General features: G+C 39.8%; 1 protein-coding gene across 1 annotated transcript in view; it reads right to left on the bottom strand.

Moving 5' to 3' along the window:
• The window catches only part of LOC128703704 (ral GTPase-activating protein subunit alpha-1), a 271,349-nt gene that overhangs the window by 244,130 nt on the left and 14,870 nt on the right, over nucleotides 1–12,349 (bottom strand). The window contains exon 4 of the mRNA XM_070086908.1: nucleotides 11,998–12,244. Coding sequence (XP_069943009.1) covers nucleotides 11,998–12,244 — 247 coding nt within the window. The remainder of the gene's footprint in view (nucleotides 1–11,997; nucleotides 12,245–12,349) is intronic.

Raw genomic sequence — 12,349 nt, 5'->3', positions numbered from 1 at the left:
GGTACACTCAACAGACTTATCCCCCTATAATTTTTGCACTCTCTTTTATCCCCTTTAAATAATGATCTGATATATCAGTTGCCCCTCTATAAACATGTACATCCTGGAGCCTACCCATCAACCTTTTATCCACCAATACATAATCTAATAAACTACTTTCATTACGTGCTACATCATACCTTGTATATTTATTTATCCTCTTTTTCATAAAATATGTATTACTTATTACCAAATTTCTTTCTACACATAGCTCAATTAAAGGCTCCCCATTTACATTTACCCCTGGCACCCCAAATTTACCTACTACTCCTGCCATAACATTTTTACCCACTTTAGCATTGAAATCCCCAACCACCATTACTCTCACACTTGATTCAAAACTCCCCACGCATTCACTCAACATTTCCCAAAATCTCTCTCTCTCCTCTACACTTCTCTCTTCTCCAGGTGCATACACGCTTATTATAACCCACTTTTCACATCCAATCTTTATTTTACTCCACATAATCCTTGAATTAATACATTTATAGTCCCTCTTTTCCTGCCATAGCTTATCCTTCAACATTATTGCTACTCCTTCTTTAGCTCTAACTCTATTTGAAACCCCTGACCTAATCCCATTTATTCCTCTCCACTGAAACTCTCCCACCCCCTTCAGCTTTGTTTCACTTAAAGCCAGGACATCCAGCTTCTTCTCATTCATAACATCCACAATCATCTCTTTCTTATCATCTGCACAACATCCACGCACATTCAGACTTCCCACTTTGACAATTTTCTTCTTCTTATTCTTTTTAGTAATCTTTACAGGAAAAGGGGTCACTAGCCCATTGTTCCCGGCATTCCAGTTGACTTTTACAACACGCATGGCTTACGGAGGAAAGATTCTTATTCCACTTCCCCATGGATATAATAGGAAAATTAATAAGACCAAGAACTATTAAGATAAAATCAAAGAAAACTCAGATGAGTGTGTATAAATAAATGTGTACATGTATGTGTAGTGTGACCTAAGTGTATGTAGAAGTAGCAAGACATGCCTGTAATCTTGCATATTTATGAGACAGACAAAAGACATCAGCAATCCTACCATCATGTAAAACAATCATAGGCTTCGTTTTACACTCACTTGGCAGGACGGTAGTACCTCCCTGGGTGGTTGCTGTCTACCAACCTACTACCTATAAATATATTAAACAACTACGGTGACATCACACATCCTTGTCTAAGGCCTACTTTTACTGGGAAATAATTTCCCTCTTTCCTATGTACTCTAACTTGAGCCTCACTGTCCTCGTAAAAACTCTTCACTGCTTTCAGTAACCTACCTCCTACACCATACACCTGCAACATCTGCCACATTGCCCCCTATCCACCCTGTCATACGCCTTTTCCAAATCCATAAATGCCACAAAGACCTCTTTAGCCTTATCTAAATACTGTTCACTTATATGTTTCACTGTAAACACCTGGTCCACACACCCCCTACCTTTCCTAAAGCCTCCTTGTTCATCTGCTATCCTATTCTCCGTCTTACTTTTAATTCTTTCAATAATAACTCTACCATACACTTTACCAGGTATACTCAACAGACTTATCCCCCTATAATTTTTGCACTCTCTTTTGTCCCCTTTGCCTTTATACAAAGGAACTATGCATGCTCTCTGCCAATCCCTAGGTACCTTACCCTCTTCCATACATTTATTAAATAATTGCACCAACCACTCCAAAACTATATCCCCACCAGCTTTTAACATTTCTATCTTTATCCCATCAATCCCGGCTGCCTTACCCCCTTTCATTTTACCTACTGCCTCACGAACTTCCCCCACACTCACAACTGGCTCTTCCTCACTCCTACAAGATGTTATTCCTCCTTGCCCCAATATATTGTAGGGAAATATAATACAATACTGCTTCCTTAACTTGTTGAACCATGAACAATCATAAAATACATCAAAACGTCGTAAATTGTACTAAATACATACGTTATGCCTTAACAACATGTATGTTATTAAATACCACTGCCTCCACCACTGCAAGTCCCTACTATCCTCCCTCCGACCCCTGCAACTGGCAGCCAGCCCTCCCACCACTGTGTGGTGAGTGTTTTGTTTGTTCATTATTTGCTATTAAACTACAGTATAAATAATGTCAACCCATTTATGACTGCATATTGGCATATTCGGACAGGTATTGGAAGGTGACATCATGTGTTTACTCTTGAACACAACAAAGAATCAAACATTTGTCCTACTGCTACTGCTATTGCTAATAATAATAATAATAATAATAAATTTGGTAAATTAGGTAAATTTGGGATGCCAGGGGTAAATGTAAATGGGGAGCCTTTAATTGAGCTATGTGTAGAAAGAAATTTGGTAATAAGTAATACATATTTTATGAAAAAGAAGATAAATAAATATACAAGGTATGATGTAGCACGTAATGAAAGTAGTTTGTTAGATTATGTATTGGTGGATAAAAGGTTGATGGGTAGGCTCCAGGATGTACATGTTTATAGAGGGGCAACTGATATATCGGATCATTATTTAGTTGTAGCTACAGTTAGAGTAAGAGGTAGATGGGAAAAGAGGAAGGTGGCAACAACAAGTAAAAGGGAGGTGAAAGTGTAGAAACTAAGGGAGGAGGAAGTTCGGGCGAGATATAAGCGACTATTGGCAGAAAGGTGGGCTAGTGCAAAGATGAGTAGTGGGGGGGGGTTGAAAAGGGTTGGAATAGTTTTAAAAATGCAGTATTAGAATGTGGGGCAGAAGTTTGTGGTTATAGGAGGGTGGGTGCAGGAGGAAAGAGGAGTGATTGGTGGAAAGATGAAGTAAAGGGTGTGATAAAAGAGAAAATGGTAGCTTACGAGAGGTTTTTACAAAGCAGAAGTGTTATAAGAAGAGCAGAGTATATGGAGAGTAAAAGAAAGGTGAAGAGAGTGGTGAGAGAGTGCAAAAGGAGAGCAGATGAAAGAGTGGGAGAGGCACTGTCAAGAAATTTTAATGAAAATAAGAAAAAATTTTGGAGTTAAACAAGTTAAGAAAGCCTAGGGAAAGTATGGATTTGTCAGTTAAAAACAGAGTAGGGGAGTTAGTAGATGGGGAGAGGGAGATATTAGGTAGATGGAGAGAATATTTTGAGGAACTTTTAAATGTTGAGGAAGAAAGGGAGGCAGTAATTTCATGCACTGGCCAGGGAGGTATAACATCTTTTAGGAGTGAAGAAGAGCAGAATGTAAGTGTGGTGGAGGTACGTGAGGCATTACGTAGAATGAAAGGGGGTAAAGCAGCTGGAACTGATGGGATCATGACAGAAATGTTAAAAGCAGGGGGGGATATAGTGTTGGAGTGGTTGGTACTTTTGTTTAATAAATGTATGAAAGAGGGGAAGGTACCTAGGGATTGGCAGAAAGCATGTATAGTCCCTTTATATAAAGGGAAAGGGGACAAAAGAGATTGTAAAAATTATAGAGGAATAAGTTTACTGAGTATACCAGGAAAAGTATACGGTAGGGTTATAATTGAAAGAATTAGAGGTAAGACAGAATGTAGGATTGCAGATGAGCAGGGAGGCTTCAGAGTGGGTAGGGGATGTGTAGATCAAGTGTTTACATTGAAGCATATATGTGAACAGTATTTAGATAAAGGTAGGGAAATTTTTATTGCATTTATGGATTTAGAAAAGGCATATGATAGAATGGATAGAGGAGCAATGTGGCAGATGTTTCAAGTATATGGAATAGGTGGTAAGTTACTAAATGCTGTAAAGAGCTTTTATGAGGATAATGAGGCTCAGGTTAGGGTGTGTAGAAGAGAGGGAGAATACTTCCCGGTAAAAGTAGGTCTTAGACAGGGATGTGTAATGTCACCATGGTTGTTTAATATATTTATAGATGGGGCTGTAAAAGAAGTAAATGCTAGGGTGTTTGGGAGAGGGGTGGGATTAAATTATGGGGAATCAAATTCAAAATGGGAATTGACACAGTTACTTTTTGCTGATGATACTGTGCTTATGGGAGATTCTAAAGAAAAATTGCAAAGGTTAGTGGATGAGTTTGAGAATGTGTGTAAAGGTAGAAAGTTGAAAGTGAACATAGAAAAGAGTAAGGTGATGAAGGTATCAAATGATTTAGATAAAGAAAAACTGGATATCAAATTGGGGAGGAGGAGTATGGAAGAAGTGAATGTTTTCAGATACTTGGGAGTTGACGTGTCGGCGGATGGATTTATGAAGGATGAGGTTAATCATAGAATTGATGAGGGAAAAAAGGTGAGTGGTGCGTTGAGGTATATGTGGAGTCAAAAAAATGTTATCTATGGAGGCAAAGAAGGGAATGTATGAAAGTATAGTAGTACCAACACTCTTATATGGATGTGAAGCTTGGGTGGTAAATGCAGCAGCGAGGAGACGGTTGGAGGCAGTGGAGATGTCCTGTCTAAGGGCAATGTGTGGTGTAAATATTATGCAGAAAATTCGGAGTGTGGAAATTAGGAGAAGGTGTGGAGTTAATAAAAGCATTAGTCAGAGGGCAGAAGAGGGGTTGTTGAGGTGGTTTGGTCATTTAGAGAGAATGGATCAAAGTAGAATGACATGGAAAGCATATAAATCTATAGGGGAAGGAAGGAGGGGTAGGGGTCGTCCTCGAAAGGGTTGGAAAGAGGCGGTAAAGGAGGTTTTGTGGGCTAGGGGCTTGGATTTCCAGCAAGCGTGCATGAGCGTGTTAGATAGGAGTGAATGGAGGCGAATGATACTTGGGACCTGACGATCTGTGAGTGTGAGCAGGGTAATATTTAGTGAAGGGATTCAGGGAAACCGGTTATGTTCATATAGTCGGACTTGAGTCCTGGAAATGGGAAGTACAATGCCTGCACTTTAAAGGAGGGGTTTGGGATATTGGCAGTTTGGAGGGATATGGTGTGTATCTTTATACGTATATGCTTCTAAGCTGTTGTATTCTGAGCACCTCTGCAAAAGCAGTGATAATGTGTGAGTATGGTGAAAGTGTTGAATGATGATGAAAGTATTTTTCTTTTTGGGGATTTTCTTTCTTTTTTGGGTCACCCTACCTCGGTGGGAGACGGCCGACTTGTTAAAAAAAAAAAAAAATAATAATAATAATATAATAATAATAATAATAATAATATAATAATAATAAATACGATAGAATTGAAGAAGGAAATTGTACAAAAATACGAGGGTTGAAGCAGTGGTGGAGGAAGTGGTTGACACATCGTCAGTGTGGCTTTGTTTATGCTGGAGTGAGTATTAGTCTCCGTGCTCTTCCAAACATTTCACAATAATTCACTGTATTTGGTGCTTGTAGATTGAGTGTGACTGGAGTGGTTGAGGCAGTGGTAGAGGCAGTGATAGAGGGGTTTGGGATATTGGCAGTTTGGAGGGATATGTTGTGTATCTTTATATGTGTATGCTTCTAAACTGTTGTATTCTGAGCACCTCTGCAAAAACAGTGATAATGTGTGAGTGTGGTGAAAGTGTTGAATGATGATGAAAGTATTTTCTTCTTGGGGATTTTCTTTTTTTTTTTTGGGTCACCCTGCCTCGGTGGGACAGAGCCGACTTGTTAAAAAAAAAAAAAAAAAAAAAAAAAGTTATAAATAACAATAGTACATTATGAATAACATTTATTATTATTATTATTATTATTATTATTATAAATGTTATTAATATTAACATGTACTATTATTATTTATAACATATATGTTAGTAAATATCACTGCCTCTATCACTGCCTCTACCACTGCCTCACCCACTGCCTCTATCACTGCCTCTACCACTGCCTCTACCACTGCCTCTATCACTGCCTCTATCACTGCCTCTACCACTGCCTCTATCACTGCTTCTACCACTGCCTCTATCACTTCCTCTACCACTGCCTCAACCACTCCAGTCACACTCAATCTACAAGCACCAAATACAATGAATTATTGTGAAATGTTTGGAAGAGCACGGAGACTAATACAGTGGACCCCCGCATAGCGACCTTAATCCGTGCAAGAGGGCTGGCTGTTATGCGAAATGTTCGCTATGTGAATGAATTTTCCCCATAAGAAATAATGGAAATCAAATTAATCCGTGCAAGACACCCAAAAGTTTGAAAAAAAAAATTTTACCACATGAAATATACATTTTCCTACACACAAAGAAAAGGATACATGCACAATAGTAGAGTAGTACATGCACAATATATATTGTGCATGTACTACTCTACTAAATGAAGAATAAATGACACTTACCTTTATTGAAGATGCAGCAATGACTGATGAGACACTGTGTCCTGGGAGTGCCTTTTCCTCCTGAGTACTGTAGGTCCTGTTTGGTATTTTCTTCCAGAACAGGCCTTATCACACTGTGTATGTCACTACGATTCTTAAATCTCTCAAACCAACCTTTGCTGGCTCTAAATTCACCAATATGAGCACTAGTTCCAGGCATTTTCCCTGTTCACCTGGGTGTTAGTCGACTGGTGTGGGTTGCATCCTGGGACACAAGATTAAGGACCCCAATGGAAATAAGTTAGACAGTCTTCGATGACACTGACTTTTTTGGGCTATCCTGGGTGGCAAATCCTCTGGGGTTAATTGTTTCTTGGTATTCTCAATAAGCCACACCAACAACAGTGCTACAGCAGCAGCAGCAGCAGCAGCAGCTGACGATGTTACAGCAGCAGCAGACGATGCTACAGCAGCAGCAGCAGCAGACGATGCTACAGCAGCAACAGACGATGCTACAGCAGCAGCAGACGATGCTACAGCAGCAACTGACGATGTTACAGCAGCAGCAGACGATGCTACAGCAGCAACTGACGATGTTACAGCAGCAGCAGACGATGCTACAGCAGCAGCAGCAGCAGACGATGCTACAGCAGCAGCAGCAGCTGACGGTGGTACAGCAGCAACAGACGATGCTACAGCAGCAACAGACGATGCTACAGCAGCAGCAGACGATGCTACAGCAGCAGCAGATGATGCTACAGCAGCAGCAGACGGTACTACAGCAGCAGGAGCAGCTGACGGTGGTACAGCAGCAGCAGCTGACAGTGCAGCAGCAGCTGACGGTGATAAAGCAGCAGCAGCAGCTGTACCACCAATAGTAGCGATGGTTGATTGGGGTTTATTATACAACCTGGCCAGCTCGGAGACACGCACTCCACTTTCATACTTATCAATGATCTTTTTCTTCATCTCCATAGTAATTCTCACCCTTATTGCTGTAGGGTTGGCACTAGAAGCTTTCTTGGGGCCCATGGTCACTTATTTTCCAGAAAAAAATCACCAAAAACATTGTAATAATACAAAATGTTCCGATTGTATGCTTGGATGTTACCGCGGAGGCTGGCTGGTAAACAATGCCACCCGCGGAACATGTGAACGTGGCTCAGGCCGCACATTGGACGCGTCTCGGACGAAGGCCGCTGAGCGGGTTTTTGGGCGCTATGCGGGGCAAAATTTTAGCGATCAAAGCGTCCGCTATGCGGATTGTCCATTATGCGGGGGTCCACTGTACTCACTCCAGCATAAACAAAGCCACACTGACGATGTGTCAACCACTTCCTCCACCACTGCTTCAACCCTCGTATTTTTGTACAATTTCCTTCTTCAATTCTATCGTATTATTATTATTATTATTATATTAATATTAATATTATTATTATTAGCAGTAGCAGAAATGTTTGATTCTTTGCTGTGTTCAAGAGTAAACACATGATGTCACCTTCCAATACCTGTCCGAATAGCCATTCTAATATGCAGTCATGGATGGGTTTACATTATTTATACTGTAGTTTAATAGCAAATAATGAACAGCAAATAATGAACAAACAAAACACTCACCACACAGTGGTGGGAGGGCTGGCTGCCAGTTGCAGGGGTCGGAGGGAGGGTAGTAAGGACTCGTGGCGGTAAACTTAAATATGATTTGGCAGTTGGGAATTTGGCGGTTGGGAGTTCGCGAATGTGTGAAGCCCGCGAAAGTTGGAAACACGAATGTTGAGGGAGACCTGTATTTAGTGCCACAGGTGTACAGTGACTCTCAAGCTGGTCCTAGCGGCATTAAAAAACAAAGAAGGGAAGTAACCCCGGAAAAGGACTTGGTACCTGAAGTATTTATGGATGGGGATTCTCCTTCCAAACAGTAATTAATCCAACCTCTCCCCTCCTCCAGTCTTCCATACACTAAAAAGAATCGCTAATAAAGGTAAGTGTTATGCTGTTAATGTTTCATTCTTCATGTCTCATTGTTTTCTGTGTATGTACATCTACAATTCAAGTAAAAAATTATTTTGTTTTAATACTTCTGGGTGCCTGGAACAGATTAATTGTATTTCCAGTACATTATTTCTTATGGGGAAAATGGTTTCGCAAATCGTCAATTTCAATAATAGTCACATTCTCTGGAACGGATTAATTACGAAAAACAAGGAACCACTGTAATCTGTTAAGTTTAGACTGCCCACAATGCCAAGGCATGAGAGTGGCTCTCTTTGCACTACAAATAATTATAAACCCTCACTGTAAACTACCTACGAATATAAACTTCCTACTATTGTCAACCACACTGTAAACTTGCAAGGAAATAAAAAAAATTCTAATTCTAAGGTAAAGTGGAAATAGTCAGATGAACTACAGGTCGGCCATCACTAATCCGGCAATCAGTTATCCAGTTCCGTCAGCAATCCGGCACTAATTTCAGCTAGCATAATTTCAAATTGCATCATTATACAGCTGCAAGCCGCAGCTGCAAGCCAGTGGAGGAGAAAGCAGTGATGAAAATGAGGAAGATGTAGCAGAAAGAGTCTCTATTGATAGGTTAAGTGCACTTTAACCTAACCACTCTGTAATCCGGCAAACTCACTGATCCGGCACACTACAGGTCCCAATGATGCTGGATTAGTGATGGCCGACCTGTACAATAGTATCAGTAGGCTAATTAACCTGTTTACCATCAAACCACCCGGTAATATTTTTGCTCACCTCAAATGATCCTGATATTAACCTTTTCAGTGTCGAGACCCCTGCTCTCAGACTTGCTCTCAGGGTTGAAGAATTTAAAAAAAAAAATTATTTTATCTTATGAAACGATAATCTCTTTTTGAAGGTAATAAAGAAAAAAGTATGAAATTCGATGGAAAACTTACGGAATTATGCTCTCACAAAGTTAGCATTCTCGGCAATGTTTACGCATTGGCAATTTTGCCCACTTTGCAATCTATTTTTGGCCAATTCCATTATTCCAGTCCACCATACTCAAAACTATTTTGGTAGTATTCCTTCTATTCTATTGACTGAGCACAAGAAATTGCCCATTTACCTATTTCAGTTATCCAATAAAGTGATCAGAAATTGGTAATTTGGCCAATTTCATACAAATTCAAAAACTGCTATTTTAAAAACAGGGTCCAGAATAAACAATGTAGACATTCCTAGCAAAAAAAAAAAAAAAAAATCCTCTGTTCCTTAGTCATGCCTCCTGGTCCTTCTTATATTACACTTGCTTTTCATCTTGAATTTTTATTCACACAAAAAAAATAGATTTACTGTTATGCAGACTACTGCATTATAATTGTATAAATAATGTCAGTGCATTCCTAAGTGCATATTAGACTGGCCAACTGGATGTGTATTGGACAAGTGACATCATTTGTGTACTCTGGAATATCAGCAAAAATTGAACACTGCAACATCATGGGATCTTGATACAAAGAATTCTTCAACTTGTCCAACCTTTGGATGAAGACCTACTTAGACTAGTAGATGGTTCCACTATGACCCCACCTCCTCCTACTTTGCCTCACCTGACTACAGTATACAGTGGGCCCTCGACTAACGCTATTAATCCGTTCCTGAGAGCTCATCGTTAGTCAAAATTATCGTTAGTCAAGTTAATTTTCCCCATAAGAAATAATGGAAATCAAATTAATCCGTGTAGGACACCCCAAAGTATGAAAAAAAAATTGTTTTTACCATATTAATTTTAATACACACAAACTGAAGAAGACATGCACAGTTACAGGACACTTACCTTTATTGAAGACCAGGTGATGATTGATGGGATGGGAGGAGGGGAGAGTGTTGATGGTCTTAGTGTTTAGAAGGGGAATCCCCTTCCATTAGGACTTGAGGTGGCAAGTCCTTTTCTGGGGTTACTTCCCTTCCCTTTAAATCTCTCAAACCAACCTTTGCTGGCCTTAAATTCACTCACATCACCACTAGTTGCTGGCATTTTTTTAATTAAATCATCATGCAACTTCCTAGCTTTTTCACATATGATCGCTTGAGAGATGCTATCTGTTTTTTGTTTATCCACACCAATAACAGTCTCTCAACATCTTCGAGTACTTGCAATCTCAGTTTCGAAAACTTAGTTGCACCTTTGGCAAGAACAGCTTCCTTGATTGCCGTTTTCTTGTCCACAATAGTAGTGATGGTTGATTGGGGTTTTGTGTACAACCTGGTCAGCTCGGAGACACGCACTCCACTTTCATACTTGGCAATGATCTCTTTCTTCATATCCATAGTAATTCTCACCCTTTTTGCTGTAGGGTTGGCACTAGAAGCTTTCTTGAGGCCTATGGTGACTTATTTTGCAGGTGTAATCACTAAAAAGGCTGTGATAATATGAAATGTTCAGATTGTATGCTTGGAAGTGACCGCGATGGCTGGCTGGCTTGTAAACACTGGCCAGAAGTGGATGCGTCTCAGATGGAACGAATAGTGTTGGTCGAGTTTTTTAGCGCTAGTCGAGGCAAAATTTTTGCGCTAACATGTATCACGTCGGATTTATCGTTAATCGATGCCATCGTTGGTCGAGGGTCCACTGTATAAGCCAATTCTACAGTCCTATGCTGTACTTTCTACAAGATTGATGGAGTGAACACATCGACTCCAGGCTGAGGGACTGATTACCTCAAACTCCTCCTCTCCTTACACCTTTCTGTTTTGTATTGGACCAATGAAGCCACTGTGTGACGAAACGTTTCTTCAATAAAGATTCCCGTATGTTGCATAAGTGTCTCAATCTTCAACTTGTCGGTTTTAAACCACTTATCACACTTAAAGCAGTCAATAAATATTTCCTCGGTCATCCATGCTGACTGGTTTGACTTCCAAATTAAGGTGTTTTTATCTACACCTTTCAAAGCACGAGGATTCTTAAGAGTGGTAAATAACCCTGGGCTTACACTTGAAATCACCTGATGCATTACTGCAAAGGAGCAAGGTGAAGCAATCCTTTGCTGCCTTGAAGCCTGGTGTAGCCCCACAGAGACAGTGGTCTCACCCACAGCCAGGCAGCAGCCTGAGGTAGGGAAATATCCCACAGGTGACACTCCAAATTTTATCCCCTCCCGCAAACCGAATCATGTTAAGTTGATTTTATGAAGTGTCATATAAAATTATGCCACAATTTTTCAATACTGTAATAACCAAAATGTGCCAAATAAATCTGTGTAATATGAAGGTTTACTGTGTATCTCTATGTAGTGGATTTTGTTGGAAATTTTCAAAGGAAATTTTCATACAAAATTATCTGATCAAAATTTGTAGCTTGTGAATAGTTATACAGTATTGTAGTTTTTTTTGTCATTGGGATCTTCATCTTTGAAAACCTGAATGATCCTAGATCACCTACGTATGTCTTAGAATGCCTTGGATTTGAGTGATTTGAATATTAAAAAGATTACACATTATATTTCTTAAATTATTTTATGAAATTTACTTCTGGGGGAGAGGCAGGAGGTAAGTACTGTACGTACCTTATAATAGTTAGAACAGTTGCCTGTAAGATCATTTCTGACATAAGTTTCACTGTCTGGGATGTACAAGAGAAAGTACCACCTACCTTTTGTTGGGCCTACAGTTGTGAATTGTTCCATATCCAGGAATGTTAACTGACTTACATGTAATAAGAAAGTATTAACAAAATTCATTATAAACATTTCAACATCTAATTGCTTATTTCAAAAGTATTGCATACCTGTGTGACCATGAAGTCTAAAAGTGACCTGAGAAGATATGATGACAGATCATCTGGCGGTGTTTTCTCTGTGCTGGGAGGAGGAATAACAGGCGATGGCTCCAAGCATGTAACTCCCCCATAGCCCAGGTCAGGTGGGAGAGCTGACGGAGGAGGTACTGGAAACCCTGGTACCAATGATGCAAACATGCGATCCATTTCTGCTGTTTTGCACTCCCCAACAATCATATACCAAATCACAAACAATCTGTTGAATTGATCATATATAATTATTCTCAGGTTCTTCATATCACTACATTCAAAACTATAACATTAACAACAAGGCATAATGGACACAGCTGAAGCTGAACAT

Source organism: Cherax quadricarinatus, chromosome 20 (genome assembly GCF_038502225.1).
Source record: "Cherax quadricarinatus isolate ZL_2023a chromosome 20, ASM3850222v1, whole genome shotgun sequence".
NCBI classification, from domain to species: domain Eukaryota; kingdom Metazoa; phylum Arthropoda; class Malacostraca; order Decapoda; family Parastacidae; genus Cherax; species Cherax quadricarinatus.
Note: the sequence above shows the minus strand (reverse complement) of the source record. Positions and strands in the feature narration are given on the sequence as shown.